The sequence below is a fragment of the Pongo abelii genome, chromosome 6 (genome assembly GCF_028885655.2).
Source record: "Pongo abelii isolate AG06213 chromosome 6, NHGRI_mPonAbe1-v2.0_pri, whole genome shotgun sequence".
NCBI lineage: Eukaryota > Metazoa > Chordata > Mammalia > Primates > Hominidae > Pongo > Pongo abelii.
The window spans coordinates 140,112,059-140,130,991 of NC_071991.2; the positions used below are offsets into that span (position 1 = coordinate 140,112,059).

At 42.6% G+C, this 18,933-nt stretch overlaps 2 gene segments (V, D, J or C); both read left to right on the forward strand.

Annotated features, from left to right (window-relative positions):
* Positions 1 to 336: 336 nt before the first annotated feature.
* Positions 337 to 18,933, forward strand: part of LOC100935916 (T cell receptor beta constant 1-like) — a 288,343-nt gene continuing 269,746 nt past the window's right edge. Inside the window, 2 exon segments of the C gene segment in view lie at positions 337 to 388; positions 480 to 783. Of these exon segments, the coding sequence occupies positions 340 to 388; positions 480 to 783 (353 nt within the window).
* On the forward strand, positions 12,940 to 17,857 carry LOC129060499 (T cell receptor beta variable 12-4-like). The segment is given in 3 exon segments: positions 12,940 to 14,632; positions 15,693 to 15,783; positions 15,884 to 17,857. Coding segments are annotated over 3 exon segments (471 nt in total).

Sequence of the window (18,933 nt, forward strand, 5' to 3'; positions counted from 1 at the left end):
GGTCACTAACTGATATATCTATTTTGAGTTGCCTTTGAGACTTCCAAGTAGAAACATCTAGCACAGGATAGGCCTAGAGATGTAGTGCGAGATCTAATCTCCCAAGCCCTGAATATGTGAGTGAGGATGTTTGGACGAACTTCCAGTCTATGAATACATCAAACAAACTTTTAGCTCTGTTTTAGTTTACAACAATTGTTTTCTAAGAACTTAAGCATTTGTGGAGACAATGATGTCACTGTAGGAACTTCTGCGTAAGGACAGTGATGTCCCACTTGCTCTGCTCCTGCTCACGGTGACCCTGATCTGGCAAAGCTTCCATCCTGCTCTGACCCTGCCATGGGTACCAGGCTCCTCTGCTGGGTGGCCCTCTGTCTCCTGGGGGAAGGTGAGTCCTAGGAACACCATAATCCTCACATAATCTCCCAGTGATTATTCTAGTCATTTCCTTCTATTTTCAAATTCTTTTTCCCTCACAGAACTCACAGAAGCTGGAGTGGCCCAGTCTCCTAGATATAAGATTATAGAGAAAAAACAGCCTGTGGCTTTTTGGTGCAATCCTATTTCTGGCCACAATACCCTTTACTGGTACCGGCAGAACTTGGGACAGGGCCCGGAGCTTCTGATTCGGTATGAGAATGAGGAAGCAGTAGACGATTCACAGTTGCCTAAGGATCGATTTTCTGCAGAAAGGCTCAAAGGAGTAGACTCCACTCTCAAGATCCAGCCTGCAGAGCTTGGGGACTCAGCCGTGTATCTCTGTGCCAGCAGCTTAGCCACAGCGTAGCAGAGACACTTCCCTCCTGTGCAGAAAACTGCAGGACTCTCTCCTCTCTACTCAGCTCACAGCAGCCTTTCCTTATTCCTCATCCTCCCAGGGAAGAAGTGAGTTTTCAGATATAGCTAGGATTCATATAGTGGGAGGAAATGAACTATTTCTTAAAACATGAGTGTTATAATTGTTGTTTGAAAATGTGTCTCAGGGATTTGAAACACTTCTTGGGGACAACTCAAGAAACCTAAAATGACTTATCAGGGATTGAGTCCTCAGGGTAGTGATGGTTTCTCTCCCATAAAAGTATGTGATCATGAAACATGTACAATAAACTTAATAATACAGATAGTGATTATACCAAGCAGCAAACAGCGGGCTCCCCCTCTGTAGTTGTCAGCATGTGAATGACTTGTTACCTTTGGTGACACCCTGGCTGTCTAGCAAAGTCTCACACACAGTATGTGTTTGGAAATATTTTCCCTTCTGTTTTATTTTTGGTAAAGTATGTTAATAATGATGTTGTTAATGATAGTGATTATAATTTCAGCTATGTTATTCAGCCCTTTTTCCAGTTCAAAGGAATGCACACAGATACCCCAGCAACCAGTTCCAAATCCTAGCTCCAAATGAATTCTACTTCTCCTGAACTCTCTTAACTCTTCTACGTAATCATCCCAGCCCAAGAGTATATCTAGACCTGGACCAATCAGTTCAGAGGACATTTCTACTTGTCTGCCTTGTATATTAAAAGTTCCTTAGTGGGTTAAAATATTCCTTGTAAGAACTTCTGAAGCAATCGGTTGCCCTCTCTGATAATATACACTCTGTGTGTCTAGCTCCATATTCACGACTCTATTTTGCCTACACTCTCTAATACTAGAAATCTTTCTGAAGTATTGGTTAGAATTACTTAAAAAGCAGCATACTGGAAATTGTCTGAAAGCATTGTCACTGTCCATTAGCCCCTCCTGACTTCCCTCCCCTCCTTATCCAATCTAATACCTGATGGCAAGTCAGGCTTTATGTCCATTTGCTCATTGCACAACTCCCTGTCCTTTATTCCTCTAAAAAAACCTCACTGATGTGATGGATTAAAATGGCCACTCACCATCTCCTCGTCAAAATTTCTATTTTTTTCTTTTTCCAATCTGCTATGTTATTTGTAGTTAATAACTCCCTCGTAACATTTTCTGAGATCACTTTTTATTATTTGAACATAGGACACACAGTTGTTTCAGAGTCTGTCTGATCATTTTCACCTCTAAGATCTTCATAGGATATTTCTGTGATTTTCTTCTTGTGCTGCTTCTCAGTTATGGTGCTTGAATTTTCGTGGCGTTTGTATTTCTCCTTACCAATCTGATGATGTTTGACACTGTGCCAAACACTATAGTTGTAGAAATAATTTTTGGGGTAGGATGGATATTTTTCAGCAGAGATCATTTTTCTGTGCTTCTGAGAGTGCGTGTAGGTAAAAACAATCGGGTACCCTGAATCAAGGCTTGAGGTGTCCCAGAGCATCTGGAGAACAGGTTTGTCTCTGGCTCATTGTTACTAGTGGAATTTGGCAATGACACATTCAGTATGTTCTGGTCTTTGCCTTTACCCCCTGGCCTGTGAGTCAGCTTCCTGAGAGCTGAGTCAGGATCTGCAAATGCCCACCAGGGCAAATGGACTGCTGTGCTCACCTCCCAGGGCTCTTGCCCTCACCAACATCCCAGCCAAGTTATTCCTTATTATTTTTTTAGGACTTTAATTAACTGAAATTTTTAATGTTGTTTTTGATATTTTTTCCAACTGTGTAGATAATAACAGAAAGAGTGAGTGCCATTATCCTTAATTATTGGGATTAAGATGAAAATAACTTTACTTGGAATTCTAATTTTCCTTGAATTTTAATGTTAGATTCTTTGTGATTTGTCTGATATTCAACTTAAATGGTATAGAGATGTTAAATTCTGATATCAAATACTTAAAAAAAAAACTTAAAGGCCATTCATAATCCAATTAAGACATATCTTTGTTTTGGGCATGTTGTTACCAAAGTATGCTTGTTACTTATTTCTATCACATAACCTCTGTGTTCCATTGGACCATATGGCAAGATGGGAAAGACAATCAAGAGAATGCTGAGATTAGGTCAAATAGTACAGACTGGGGTTCAAATTAAGTTAATTACTGCATTCTGGGGGTGCATTTGTGCTGTTTTATGAGTATTTCCCAGGGCAGTGGTCAAAATTGGAAGGAGTAACTGATATGTGGCTATTGTTTTACCCCGTTTAAAGCCAATCTCCTGGGACAACATACCCCATTTTGTGGGGCACCCCAAAAGTAATAATCCTGTTTTAATCATCCTATTCCTTGCCAAATCTCCTCTATGGAAGGGAAATCAGTTATACTACTTCCTCTCTTCATTTTAGTTTAGTCTGTCCTTATTTTCCCAGTTTTCCTCCTGGTTCCCTAGAGAAAAGGTAGATTATTTTCAACATGTGCTAAGATCAGTGGGGAACTTTCTCTTTCATGCAGGGCTGGCCTGCAGTTTTGAGGGGACAGGGAATGGGTTAAATTCTGTTTCAGCATCATGTTAGCCAGCCCATCGAGTTTCACATTGAGACTTGCTGCTTATCAGTATTAAAACTGACATTATGTTTCCACCTTTCTGACGGCATTGTCAATGTCTGGGGTGTTTCTGTCCTACCCCATAGCACTAATATTATTTGTTGGCCTTCTAACACCAACTAATCATAATATCCTATATCCCCTGTACTCAGTGAAACAAAGCGCAAGTCCCTGTGTCCTGGCAAGAGACCATATTTGTGCTGTTCCCGCCTGCTGGCCACTAGGAGGCACTGTGGCTTCGCTGTCATCCGGAGTCTACAGGGAGGAGCTGAGACTGCTCCCTGGAACAAGCTGGTTAAGGATAACCCTGAGGTTGGACCTAGATTCAGGAAATTGGTTTGCAGATGTCTTGAATAATGGCTGGGACTAAAGGAATTAGTAACCGACCCTTCTTCAGGTGGGTTTTGCTTTATATTAAGCTTTGAGTGGGGCTGAGTGACAGGTGTGCTTTGCAGTGGCTATACCTCTGAGCTCGCTTAAGATGTGGGGGCACAAGGAGCTGGGGTGTGGCAGGGCCCATGTTCTGAGCTGGTAAAACCAGAGAAGCAGTTCTTGTGTCAAAGGAGCCTTGGAGAGGCTGGCCCCATACCAGTCAAGGCCAACCCTACCTGCTCTGTAGAGAGCAGAACAGCAAGAAATGGAGGTGCTACCCAGGACCACAGCAGAGGGACCCTGTCCCCAGGGAGATGACAATCACAGTGATGCCACCAGCATATCCATGTACGAGGCATAGTCCAGAGTGTCTCCTGGAAGAAGATGAGGCCTGGGCAGACATAAGAAGATGTTTTTGCATAGGCTTCCCTTGGCCTGATTTTAAATTTTTTCCATGTAATCATGCATCTATCGCTACATGTATTTTGTATCCGGCTTCTGCCTCTCACGCGTCGGTCCCATGGCTACTAGAAGGTATTCAATTTCTATTGACAAAAATGACCACTAACTTGGTGGCTTACAACAATAAAAACTTATTATCTTACAGTTCTGGAGGTCAGAAGTCCAAAACCAGGCTAAAATCCAGGTATTGGAAGGGCTACATTCCTTCCCGAGGCTCTTGGGGAGAACTATTTTTCCTCTCCTGTTCAGCCACCAGCGTTCCTTGGCTCATGGCCCCATTCAATCTTCAAAGCCAAGAAGGACTGGCTGAGCCTTTGCTCACTCTGCATTATTCTGAGGCTCACTCTTCGTCCTCCCTCTTTCACATTTTAGAGCCCTTGTGATTACATTAGGCCCACCTGGAAAATCCAGGACACGCTCCCTATACTAAGGCCAGCTGATTACCAACCTTCATTCCATTTGGAACATTCCTTTCTCCCCTTGCCACATAATTTAACACATTCCCAGTTTCTGGGAATTAGACATGGACATCTTCGAGAGGTCGTCACGCTGCCTGCCACACTTGGTTCCTGGTTACAGGAAGTAGTAAGCAATTAACTTTTTGAAGACAGAATTATGGCCAGTTTTATATCCCGCATAAAGATATCTTTGCAAAAAGATAGAGCCCACAGGGAAACAGCCCCTCCAGTAACACAAGCTAGTCTGCAAACTAATGCCCTTTAACTTTGGGAAGTGCTTTCGACTGCAGGGGACTCAGAAGCATGCCTCTGTGCCAACAGCAAAAAATGTGCCCTTCTCTTTTGTTGGCAAGTAACTTAATTAACCAACCCAAAAAACAGATCTTTCTCTCAGCTTTCCATAATCTCTGAGAGGAAGTAGGTTTGGAGAAGTGGGGTTACGGGGGAAAAAGCCAGGTGTTAATGATGAAAAAACATTGAACTTTTCTAGGGTTAATAAGATTTAATTCAAGACTAGAAAATTTTAGCTGCAAATCTTCAAGAATAAGACAATATTATCCCCTTTCTGTTTTACTGTGGGAATAGAGAATGTGAGAGAGGTTACATTCCATGGGCTTTGGGAATTTAATACGCTTCAAGGATAAACAAACCCAGGTTTTTCACTGCAGAGAAGAGCTTCAAATATAATCAGTTCTCAGGGCATCAGCTCAGCTCTTGTATCCCTAACAATGCAGCTGACATGCGTCTTCTGAGATGTCTAACTCCTAACTCACTGAGGGATAATTTAAGTACACATGAACTAGAAGCACCAAGCTACCAGTGAGAGGAATAGGAGAGTTTGCAGACAGGCTGGCTTGAAATAAGACAATGAGTTCAGCTTTAAATACTTGCAATTTGAGGTGCAGATGGATATAGCTGGCAGGCTCCTATGTAAGGCATGTTATGGAAAAGATACTGTGAATTGATAATATCAAAACAAATATCCAGGGAGCCTCTGCAAATGTGCATCTCTATTTCAGATCAATTATAGTTGAGTTAATTCCTGCTTGATTCCTCTCCCAGAGATGCAGCCTCCTCTTAAAGAAGTTGGGGGTGGTGGCCTATTCAGTGATGTCACTGACAGATGCATTCTATGGGGATAAAATGTCACAAAATTCATTTCTTTGCTCATGCTCACAGAGGGCCTGATCTGGAATGTTCCACATCTGTTCTCACTCTGCCATGGGCTCCTGGACCCCCTGCTGTGTGTCCCTTCGTATCTTGGTAGCAAGTGAGTCCTCAGAGTATTTACTATCATCACATGAGGTTTCTGCATGGATGATGCCCGATGTTTTCATTGTTTTGTCCCCCAAATCTGTCTTTTTTCATAGAGCACACAGATGCTGGATTTATCCAGTCACCCCGGCACGAGGTGACAGAGATGGAAAAAGAAGTGTCTCTGAGATGTAAACCAATTTCAGGCCACAATTCCCTTTTCTGGTACAGACAGACCATGATGTGGGGACTGGAGTTGCTCATTTACTTTAACAACGACACACCGATAGATGATTCAGGGATGCCCAAGGATCAATTCTCAGCTACGATGCCTAATGCATCATTCTCCACTCTGAAGATCCAGCCCTCAGAACCCAGGGACTCGGCTGTGTACTTCTGCGCCAGCAGTTTAGCCACAGCGCTGCAGAATCACCCCTTTCCTATGCAGAAACCCTGGTATTTCCCCTTCTCCTTCTACCTCCCAGCAGTCCTGAGCAAAGTATTTCGTGTTCCTCCCTCCCTATGAGAAAAAAGTGGTTTTGGACTGTGACAAAGAAAATGAGAAGGTTTCAACATAGGAAAGCTTATGTTGGTTTGAGGATTATGAAATGGGTTTTGAGGATTCCTTAAAAATTGTCTCTGCTCAAAACACACAGGAGTAAGATAAACCTTGGCTACTGACACTGGAGATTTCCCTGCCTTCCTGCATTTGCCATCCCATGAGAATGGTGGCAGCTCCCGAGAAAGGCTACGTTTTCTGAACTATGTGGCCCTCTGCATTCTTTCCTAACTCTAAATTGCAAACAAATTTCCCTCACACGTTTTCTAGATTGTAAAAGCAAGTTCTTTACTATGATTGTGGACATTCCTTTATAATGCCAATTTCAACTTTATGTTTACTTAGGGATTTTTCATTACTCCTAAAGAGTGTCTGAAATGTGGCTAGAGCAAGCAGGTTAGTACATTAGATGTAAGCTACCTGGCCTGGAATCTAAGGATCCATTTGTCTCTATTCTGCATAAGAAGAGCTGGGTGCTGGCTAAGGGCTGTGAACACTCACAGAGCACTGATGAGGGCTCCTGGTAAGGACTCACACTGAGGTATCTAAAAGCAGACAAGCCTGTCCAGTCTTCTGTTCCCCTGTTTCCTTTCTGATTATATGTCCTTAACACACAAATTTACATTTTTCTTATTTATATGATAAGTTTCTATACAATACCTGCAATCCATTCTGAGTCGTTATAATTTCTCTTTGATGTTCATATTTACATATCGATTTCTTCTAAATCCCTATCACGGTATCATTGCCAACTGGGGTGAAAGATCCCTGTATTTTGAGTGCCCAAGGCAATTGAGGTTTGTTGGAGTTCTGCCATAAGCCAAATTCCACTTCGTCATTCTCCTAGTGCAGAATTCCTCCCTGCTGCTTCCAGATCATTTTCCTTCCCCCTTATCTAAAGCCCAGCTGCATTATAGGCTTCCTTTAGCCTGATTTTAAATTCCTTCCATGTGATCATGCATCTGTCTCTACCTGTATTTTTTATCTGGCTTCTGCCTCTCACCCATCAGTCCCATGGCTACTAGAAGGTATTCAATTTCTATTGACACAAATTACCACTAAGTTGGTGTGTTACAACAATGAAAACTTATTATCTTACAGTTCTGCAGGTCAGAAGTCCAAAACCGGGATAAAATCCAGGTATTGGCAGCACTGCATTCCTTCCCCAGGTTCTAAGGGAGAACTGTTTTTCTCTCCTTTTCAACTTCTAGAGGCTACCAGTGTTCCTTGGCTCATGGCCCCATTCAATCTTCAAAGCCAAGAAGGACTGTGAGCCTTTGCTCACTCTGACACGCACTCTTCGTCCTCCCTCTTCCACATTTTAGAACCCTTGTGATTACATTAGGCCCACCTGGAAAATCCAGGACACGCTCCCTATATTAAGGCCAGCTGACTACCAACCTTCATTCCATTTGGAACATTCCTTTCTCCCCTTGCCACATAATTTAACACATTCCCAGTTTCTGGGAATTAGACATGGAGCTCTTTGGGAGGTTGTCACGCTGCCTGCCACACTTGCTACCTGGTTACAGGGAGTGGTAAAAAATTAAATTTTTGAAGACAGAATTATGACCACAGTTTTATATCCCGGGTCCAACAGACCCTGCAAAAGGATAGAGCCCACAGGGAAATAGGCCCCTCCGGTAACACAAGCTAGTCTGCGAACTAATGCCCTTTAACATTGGCAAGTGCTTTCAACTGCAGGGAACTCAGAAGCATGCCTCTGTGCCAAGAGCAAAAACATGCCCTTTTATGGCAAGTAACTTAATTGACCAACTCAAAAAACAAATATTTCTCTCAAGTTTCCATAATCTCTGAGAGGAAGTGGTTTGGAGAAGTGGGGTTATGATTAAAAGGCCAGGTGTTAATGATGAAAAAACATTGAACTTTTCCAGGGGTAGTAATAAGATTTAATTCAAGAATAGATCATTTTAGCTGCAAATCTTTAAGAATATGACAATCTTATCCTCTGTTTTATTGTGGGAATAGAGAATGTGAGAGAGGTTCCATTCCATGGGCTTTGGGAATTCAACATGGTTCAAGGATAAATAAACCCAGGTGTTTCACTGCAGAGAAGAACTTCAAATATAATCAGTTCTTAGGGCATCAGCTCAGTTCCTCTGTCCCTAACAATGCAGTTGACATGCATCTTCTCAGATGCCTAACTCCTAACTCACTGAGGGATAATTTAAGTACACATAGAGGACTAGAAGCACCAAGCCACCAGTGGGAGGATGAGGAGGGTTTGCAGAGAAGCTGGCTTGCAATAAGACAATGAGTTCATCTTTAAATACTTGCAATTTGAGGTGCAGATGGATATAGCTGGCAGGCTCCTAGGTAAGTCATGTTATGGAGAAGCTACCGTGAATTGTTAATATCAAAACAAATATCCAGGGAGCCTCTGCAAGTGTGCATTTGTAACTCCGATCAATTATAGTTGAGTTCAGTCCTGCCTGATTCCCCTCACAGAGATGCAGCCACCTCATAAAGAAGTTGGGGGTGTGGCCCATTCAGTGATGTCACTGATAGATGCATTCTGTGGGGATAAAATGTCACAAAATTCATTTATTTGCTCATGCTCACAGAGGCCCTGGTCTGGAATATTCCACATCTGCTCTCACTCTGCCATGGGCTCCTGGACCTTCTGCTGTGTGTCCCTTTGTATCCTGACAGCAAGTGAGTCTTCAGAATATTTACCATCGTCATGCTGGGCTTCTGCATGGATGATCTCATATATTTTCCTTATTCTGATGCCCAATTCTGTCTTCTTTCATAGAGCACAGATGCTGGAGTTATCCAGTCACCCCAGCACGAGGTGACAGAGATGGGAAAAGAAGTGACTCTGAGATGTAAACCAATTTCAGGCCACAATTCCCTTTTCTGGTACAGACAGACCATGATGTGGGGACTGGAGTGGCTGATTTACTTTAACAACAAGGCTGTGATAGATGATTCAGGGATGCCCAAGGATCGATTCTCAGCTAAGATGCCTAATGAATCATTCCCCACTCTGAAGATCCAGCCCTCAGAACCCAGGGACTCAGCTGTGTACTTCTGTGCCAGCAGTTTAGCCACAGCGCTGCAGAATTGCCCCTTTCTTGTGCAGAAACCCTGGTGTTTCCTCTTCTCCTTCTACCTGCCAGCAGTCCTGGGCAAAGTCTTTCCTGTTCCTCCCTCCCCATGAGAAAAAAGTGATTTTGAGTTGTGACAAAGACAGAAAATGAGAAGGTATCAACATAGGAAACCTTACGTTGGTTTGCAAACATAAGGATTACAAAATGGGTTTTGAGGATTCCTCAAAAATTGTCTCTGCTCAAAACACATAGGAGTAAGATAAACCTTGGCTACCTACACTGGAGATTTTCCTGCCTTCCTGCATTTGCCATCCCATGAGAATGGTGGGACCTACCGAGAAAGGCTTCATTTTCTGAACTATGTGGCCCTCTTCATTCTCTCCTAACTCTAAGTGGCAGACAGAAATTTCCCTCACACGTTTTCTAGACTGTAAAAGAAAGTTCTTTACTATGATTGTGGACATTCCTTTATAATGTCAATTTCAGCTTTACATTTACTTCGGGATTTTTCACTACTCCTAAAGAGTGTCTCAAATGTGGCTAGAGCAAGTAGGTTAGTACATTAGATGTAAGCTACCTGGCCTGGAATCTAAGGATCCATTTGTCTCTATTCTGCATAAGATGAGCCGGGTGCTGGCTAAAGGCTATGCACACTCACAGAGCACTGATGAGCCCTCCTGGTAAGGACCCACACTGGAGTGTCTAAAAGCAGACAAGCATGTCCAGTTTTCTGTTGCCCTGTTTCCTTTCTGATTATATGTCCTTAACACACAAATTTACATTTTTCTTATTCATATGAGAAGTTTCTATACAATACCTGCAATCCATTCTGAGTGGTTATAATTTCTCTTTGATATTCATATTTACATACTGATTCCTTCTAAATCCCTATCATGGTATCACTGAAAACTGAGGCAAAAGATCCCTGTATTTTGAGTGCCCAAGGCCATTGAGGTTTGTTGGAGTTCTGCCATAAGCCAAGTTCCACTTTATCATTCTCCTTTTTTTTTGACGTACAGGGGTTCTGACTTTCAAGATGAAAATAGTGCAGAATTCCTCCCTGCTGCTTCCAGATCATTTTCCTTCCTCCTTCTCTAAAGCCCAGCTGCATTATAGGCTTCCTTTAGCCTGATTTTAAATTCCTTCCATGTGATCATGGATCTGTCTCTACCTGTATTTTGTATCTGGCTTCTGCCTCTCACCCATCGGTCCCATGGCTACTAGAAGGTATTCAGTTTCTATTGATACAAATTACCACTAACTTCGTGGCTTGCAGCAACTAAAACTTATTATCTTACAGTTCTGCAGGTCAGAAGTCCAAAACTGGGATGAAATCCAGGGGTTGGCAGGGCTGCATTCCTTCCTGAGGTTCTAAGGGAGAACTGTTTTTCTCTCCTTTTCAACTTCTAGAGGCCACTAGCATTCCTTGGCTCATGGCCCCATTCAATCTTCAAAGTCAACAAGGACTGGCTGAGCCTTTGCTCACTCTGCATCACTCTGACGCTCACTCTTCATCACTCTGACGCTCACTCTTCATCTCCCCCTTCCACATTTTAGAACCCTTGTGATTACATTAGGCCCACCTGGAAAATCCAGGACACGCTCCCTATATTAAGGCCAGGGGATTACCAACCTTCATTCCATTTGGAACATTCCTTTCTCCCCTTGCCACATAATTTAACACATTCCCAGTTTCTGGGAATTAGACATGGAGCTCTTTGGGAGGTTATCATGCTGCCTGCCACACTTGCTACCTGGTTACAGGGAGTGGTAAACAATTAAATTTTTGAAGACAGAATTATGACCACAGTTTTATTTCCTGGGTTCAACAGACCCTGCAAAAGGATAGTGCCCACAGGTATATGGGTCCCTCCGGTAATACAAGCTAGTCTGCAAACTAATGCCCTTTAACATTGGCAAGTGGTTTTGACTGCAGGGGAGTCAGAGGCATACCTCTGTGCCAAGAGCAAAAATATGCCCTTTTATGGCAAGTAACTTAATTGAGCAATGCAAAAATCACATCTTTCTCTCAGCTTTCCATAATCTCTGAGACGAAGTAGGTTTGGAGAAGTGGGGTTACAGGGAAAAGGCCAGGTGTTAATGATGAAAAAACATTGAACTTTTCTAGGGGTAGTAATAAGATTTAATTCAAGACTAGAACATTTTAGCTGCAAATCTTCAAGAATAAGACAATCTTATCTTCTGTTTTATTGTGAGAATGGAGAATGTGACAGAGATTCCATTCCATGGGCTTTGGGAATCTAATATGGTTCAAGGATACATAAACCCAGGTTTTTCACTGCAGAGAAGAGCTTCAAATATAATCAGGTCTTAGGGCATCAGCTCAGTTCCTCTATCCGTAACAATGCGGTTGACATGCATCTTCTCAGATGCCTAACTTCTAACTCACTGATGGATAATTTAGGTACACATAGAGGACTAGAAGCACCAAGCCACCAGTGAGAGGAAGAGAAGAGTTTGCAGAGAAGCTGGCTTGCAATAAGACAATGAGTTCATCTTTAAATACTTGCAATTTGAGGAGATGTATATAGTTGGCAGGCTCCTAGGTAAGGCATGTTATGGAGAAGGTACTGTGAATTGATAATATCAAAACAAATCTTCAAGAAGCCTCTGCAAGTGTGCATGTCTATCTCAGACCAATTATAGTTGAGTTAATTCCTGCCTCATTCATCTCCCAGAGATGCAGCCTCCTCTTAAAGAAGTTGGGGGTGGTGGCCTATTCAGTGATGTCACTGACAGATGCATTCTGTGGGGATAAAATGTCACAAAATTCATTTCTTTGCTTATGCTCACAGAGGGCCAGGTCTGGAATATTCCACATCTGCTCTCACTCTGGTATGGACTCCTGGACCCTCTTCTGTGTGTCCCTTTGTATCCTGGTAGCAAGTGAGTCTTCAGAACATTTACCACCGTCATGCTGGGCTTCTGCATGGATGATCTCTTATATTTTCCTTATTCTGATGCCCAATTCTGTCTTCTTTCATAGAGCACACAGATGCTGGAGTTATCCAGTCACCCCGGCATGAGGTGACAGAGATGGGAAAAGAAGTGACTCTGAGATGTAAACCAATTTCAGGACACGAGGACCTTTTCTGGTACAGACAGACCATGATGCAGGGACTGGAGTTGCTGATTTACTTTAACAACAAGGCTGTGATGGATGATTCAGGGATGCCCAAGGATCGATTCTCAGCTAAGATGCCTAATGCATCATTCTCCACTCTGAAGATCCAGCCCTCAGAACCCAGGGACTCAGCTGTGTACTTCTGTGCCAGCAGTTTAGCCACAGCGCTGCAGAATCGCCCCTTTCCTGTGCAGAAACCCTAGTGTTTCCCCTTCTCCTTCTACCTCCCAGGAGTCCGGGGCAAAGTCTTTCCTGTTCCTCCCTCCCTATGAGAAAAAAGTGGTTTTGGGTTGTGACAAAGACAGAAAATGAGAAGGTATCAACATAGGAAACCTTATGTTGATTTGAGGATTATGAAAGGGGTTTTGAGGATTCCTCAAAAATTGTCTCTGCTCAAAACACATAGGAGTAAGATAAACCTTGGCTACCCACGCTGGAGATTTCCCTGCCCTCCTGCATTTGCCATCCCATGAGAATGGTGGGACCTCCCGAGAAAGGCTGCATTTTCTGAACTATGAGGCCCTCTTCATTCTCTCCTAACTCTAAGTTGCAAATAGAAATTTCCCTCACATGTTTTCTAGATTGTAAAAGAAAGTTCTTTACTATGATTGTGGACATTCCTTTACAATGCCAATTTCAACTTTACATTTACTTCGGGATTTTTCACTACTCCTAAAGAGTGTCTCAAATGTGGCTAGAGCAAGTAGTTTAGTACATTAGATGTAAGCTACCTGGCCTGGAATCTAAGGATCCATTTGTCTCTATTCTGCATAAGATGAGCCGGGTGCTGGCTAAAGGCTGTGCACACTAACAGAGCACTGATGAGGCCTCCTGGTAGGGACCCACACTGGGGTATCTAAAAGCAGACAGGCATGTCCAGTCTTCTGTTGCCCTGTTTCCTTTCTGATTATATGTCCTTAACACACAAATTTACATTTTTCTTCTTATTTATATGAGAAGTTTCTATACAATACCTGCAATCCATTCTGAGTGGTTATAATTTCTCTTTGATATTCATATTCCTTCTAAATCCCATCATGGTATCATTGACAAGTGAGGCAAAAGATCCCTGTATTTTGAGTGCCCAAGGCAGTTGAGGTTTTTTTGAGTTCTGTCATAAGCCAAATTCCACTTTGTCATTCTCCTATTTTTCTTTTCTTTTTTTTTTCTTTTTTTGATGTAGGGTGTCCTGACTTTCAAGATGAAAATGGTGCAGAATTCCTCCCTGCTGCTTCCAGATCATTTTCCTTCCCCCTTATCTAAAGCCCAGCTGCATTATAGGCTTCCCTTAGCCTGATTTTAAATTCCTCCCATGTGATCATGCATCTGTCTCTACCTGTATTTTGTATCTGGCTTCTGCCTCTCACCCATCGGTCCCATGGCTACTAGAAGGTATTCAGTTTCTATTGACACAAAGTACCACTAAGTTGGTGGTTCACAACAACAAAAACTTATTATCTTACAGTTCTGGAGGTCGGAAGTCCAAAACTGGGATAAAATCCAGGTGTTGGCAGGGCTGCATTCCATCCCGAGGCTCTCGGGGAGAACTGTTTTTCTCTCCTTTTCAACTTCTAGAGGCCACCAGTGTTCCTTGGCTCATGGCCCCATTCAATCTTCAAAGCCAAGAAGGACTGTGAGCCTTTGCTCACTCTGACACGCACTCTGACACTCACTCTTCATCCCTCCTCTTCCACATTTTAGGACCCTTGTGATTACATTGGGCCCACCTGGAAAATCCAGGACACGCTCCCTATATTAAGGCCAGCTGACAACCAACCTTCATTCCATTTGGAACATTCCTTTCTCCCCTTGCCAGATAATTTAACACGTTCCCAGTTTCTGGGAATTAGACACGGACATCTTTGAGAGGTTGTCATGCTGCCTGCCACACTTGCTACCTGGTTACAGGGAGTGGTAAGTAATTAAATGTTTGAAGACAGAATTATGACCACAGTTTTATATCCCGGGTCCAACAGACCCTGCAAAAGGATAGAGCCCACAGGGAAATAGGCCCCTCCGGTAACACAAGCTAGTCTGCGAACTAATGCCCTTTAACATTGGTAAGTGCTTTCGACTGCAGGGGACTCAGAAGCATGCCTCTATGCCAAGAGCAAAAATATGCCCTTTTATGGCAAGTAACTTAATTGACCAACTCAAAAAACAAATGTTTTTCTCAGCTTTCCATAATCTCTGGGAGGAAGTAGGTTTGGAGAAGTGGGGTTAAGGGGGGCGGGGGGCGGGAGGAAAGCCCAGGTGTTAATGATGAAAAAACATTGAACTTTTCTAGGGGTAGTAATATGATTGAATTCAAGACTATAACATTGTAGCTGCAAATCTTCAAAATAAGACAATCTTATCCTCTGTTTTATTGTGGGAATAGAGAATTGAGAGAAGTTCCATTCCATGGGCTTTGGGAATTCAATATGTTTCAAGGATAAATAAACCCAGGTTTTTTTACTACAGAGAAGAGCTTCAAATATAATCAGTTCTCAGGGCGTCAGCTCAGTTCCTCTATCCCTAACAATGCAGTTGACATGCATCTTCTCAGATGCCTAACTCCTAACTCACTGAGGGATAATTTAGGTACACATAGAGGACTAGAAGCACCAAGCCACCAGTGAGAGGAAGAGGAGAGTTTGCAGAGAAGCTGGCTTGCAATAAGACAATGAGTTCATCTTTAAATACTTGCAATTTGAGGAGATGTATATAGTTGGCAGGCTCCTAGGTAAGGCATGTTATGGAGAAGGTACTGTGAATTGATAATATCGAAACAAATCTTCAGGGAGCCTCTGCAAGTGTGCATGTCTATCTCAGACCAATTATAGTTGAGTTAATTCCTGCCTTATTCATCTCCCAGAGATGCAGCCTCCTCTTAAAGAAGTTGGGGGTGGTGGCCCATTCAGTGATGTCACTGACAGATGCATTCTGTGGGGATAAAATGTCACAAAATTCATTTCTTTGCTCATGCTCACAGAGGCCCTGGTCTGGAATATTCCACATCTGCTCTCACACTGCCATGGGCTGCTGGACCCTCTGCTGTGTGTCCCTTTGTATCCTGGTAGCAAGTGAGTCTTCAGAACATTTACCAACATCATGCTGGGCTTCTTCATGGATGATCTCTTATATTTTCCTTATTTTGACCCTCAATTCTGTCTTCTTTCATAGAGCACACAGATGCTGGAGTTATCCAGTCACCCCGGCACGAGGTGACAGAGATGGGAAAAGAAGTGACTCTGAGATGTAAACCAATTTCAGGACACGACTACCTTTTCTGGTACAGACAGACCATGATGCAGCAACTGGAGTTGCTGATTTACTTTAACAACAAGGCTGTGATGGATGATTCAGGGATGCCCAAGGATCGATTCTCAGCCAAGATGCCTAATGCATCATTCTCCACTCTGAAGATCCAGCCCTCAGAACCCAGGGATTCAGCTGTGTACTTCTGTGCCAGCAGTTTAGCCACAGCGCTGCAGAATCGCCCCTTTCCTGTGCAGAAACCCTAGTGTTTCCCCTTCTCCTTCTACCTCCCAGGAGTCCAGGGCAAAGTCTTTCCTGTTCCTCCTTCCCCATGAGAAAAAAGTGGTTTTGGGTTGTCATAAAGATAGAAAATGAGAAGGTATCAACATAGGAAACCTTATGTTGATTTGAGGATTACGAAATGGGTTTTGAGGATTCCTCAAAAATTGTCTCTGCTCAAAACACATAGGAGTAAGATAAACCTTGGCTACCCACGCTGGAGATTTCACTGCCCTCCTGCATTTGCCATCCCATGAGAATGGTGGGACCTCCCGAGAAAGTCTGCATTTTCTGAACTATGAGACCCTCTTCATTCTCCCTAACTCTAAGTTGCAAACAGAAATTTCCCTCACATGTTTTCTAGATTGTAAAAGAAAGTTCTTTACTATGATTGTGGACATTCCTTTATAATGTCAATTTCAACTTTACATTTACTTCGGGATTTTTCACTACTCCTAAAGAGTGTCTCAAATGTGGCTAGAGCAAGTAGGTTAGTACATTAGATGTAAGCTACCTGGCCTGGAATCTAAGGATCCATTTGTCTCTATTCTGCATAAGATGAGCCGGGTGCTGGCTAAAAGCTGTGCACGCTCACAGAGCACTGATGAGGCCTCCTGGTAAGGACTCACACTGGGGTATCTAAAAGCAGACAGGCATGTCCAGTCTTCTGTTGCCCTGTTTCCTTTCTGATTATATGTCCTTAACACACAAATTTACATTTTTCTTCTTATTTATATGAGAAGTTTCTATACAATACCTGCAATCCATTCTGAGTGGTTATAATTTCTCTTTGATATTCATATTTACATACTGATTCCTTCTAAATCCCTATCATGGTAGCATTGACAAGTGAGGTGAATGGTCCCTATATTTTGAGTGCCCAAGGCAATTGAGGTTTGTTGGAGTTCTGCCATGTGCCAAATTTCACTTTGTCATTCTATTTTTTTTTTTTTTTTTGATGTATAGGGATCCTGACTTTTAAGACAGAAATAGTGCAGAATTCCTCCCTGCGCTTCCAGATCATTTTGTCCCTCCTACTTTAAAGCCCAGCTGCTTTGTACATATTACTTTATAATATTACCCTTCCTGTTGTACCTACCTTATTACCTTCAGAAATTTTCTTTTTTTAATCCTTCTGCCTGCTACTAATCCAGTCATCATTCTTAATACTATTCCATCACAGACAATTTATTCACTCGCGAGGCTTCTAAGTTTCTTGACTTCATATACCCTGAGTCTTTTTCCCCTCTAATCATTTTCAGACTTGTTTCCATGATTATAGACCATTAAGGAACAACAAGGATCTTTCAATATTTCTATTTAAATTGTCCTGTCGTTCTACCACTACCTCCCTTCTGTCTATTTCAGTAACTCCTATAATTCTTCTATTTCTCTGACCTCTCCAGTTCATAGAGCCCATAACTTTTATTTTTTTAATTTTTTTGGTGTTTCTAGGATGTTATTTATTAAAAATAGATTCTCTGTCCCTCCCCTCACCCCTGCTGGCAAAATGGCCTTTCCCAACATCTTTTCCTGCATGGATAACAGGTCTTGAGGATGCAGATGTGGCATCCTACCTAAACTATAGGCTCAGGCTTTTCTGGGACAGTGGGGCAGCAGCTCTGCTGGAGCCAAGGGTGGAACAGCACAAGACGACATTGGCAAACCCTGGTGCACCTAACCGTGGGCTGTCATGGAGGCCAGGATGGACTGAAGTTCCTCCTGCTCCAGGCCTCAGGAGACAAAATCCACAAAGAGAGGCCCAGCAGCCCAGCAGCAGCCCCCTGAGAGCCCACAACTTTTAAACTCTTATGCTTTTATTCTTACATTCTTTTAATTATATTTTAAGATTTAAGACTATAACATCAACTCCGATTAAATCCAACTCCCTGTAGGTTCCTATGAATGGCAGAGTTGGGAGGGGCACTAAAAATCCCTGTGGGGACTCATTCGATTTATCTTCTATAGTTGTCATAGCCTCCTCTTAGGTTCCTCTACTTCTAATCTTGGCCTCCCTCATTCTAGCCACCAACTCAGGGTCTACTGTCAACACAGAAGTCAGAGTGATCCTTTAGGTTAGATGTTGTCACTCTTCCACTAAACCATACAGTAGCTTCCCGTTTCACTAAGAAAAAAGCCTACAGGTTGCACAGGCCTACAAGGTCCTAGGTGATCCCCCTCCCTGTTGTATTTCTTGCCTCCTCTCTGTTCCTCTTTCCCTTGCTTATTTTTTCACAACACAGTGGTGGCCTTCTGGCCATTCCTCGAATACACAAGGCACACTTCTGCCTTAGAACCTTTGCTTAAGCTATTCCCTTTGCTTGGAACATCCTTGTCCCAAGTATCCCAGTCAGGCCTGCAAGAAGCCTGAATTATTCTACCAGTGACACAATCATTTTCCTAAACCACTTTTCAATTTTTACACATCCAACAATTCTCCATTGTTCACGAGATAAAAATGTCACCTCGGGAGGGCATTTGAATTTTTAAACATTTGGACCATATCTTATCTTTACTGAGTAAGATAAATGTTACTTTATCAAGTGCACTTCATACCCTTACAAAACAGTCTTACACAATTTAATGCCTGTTCATACATTTGCTCTTGTAATTTCTGCTACCTTCTTCATATTGTTCAATACTTCTAATTACTCAAGACACTACTGAATGCTTTCTTTCTCTATGAAGCAGGAAAT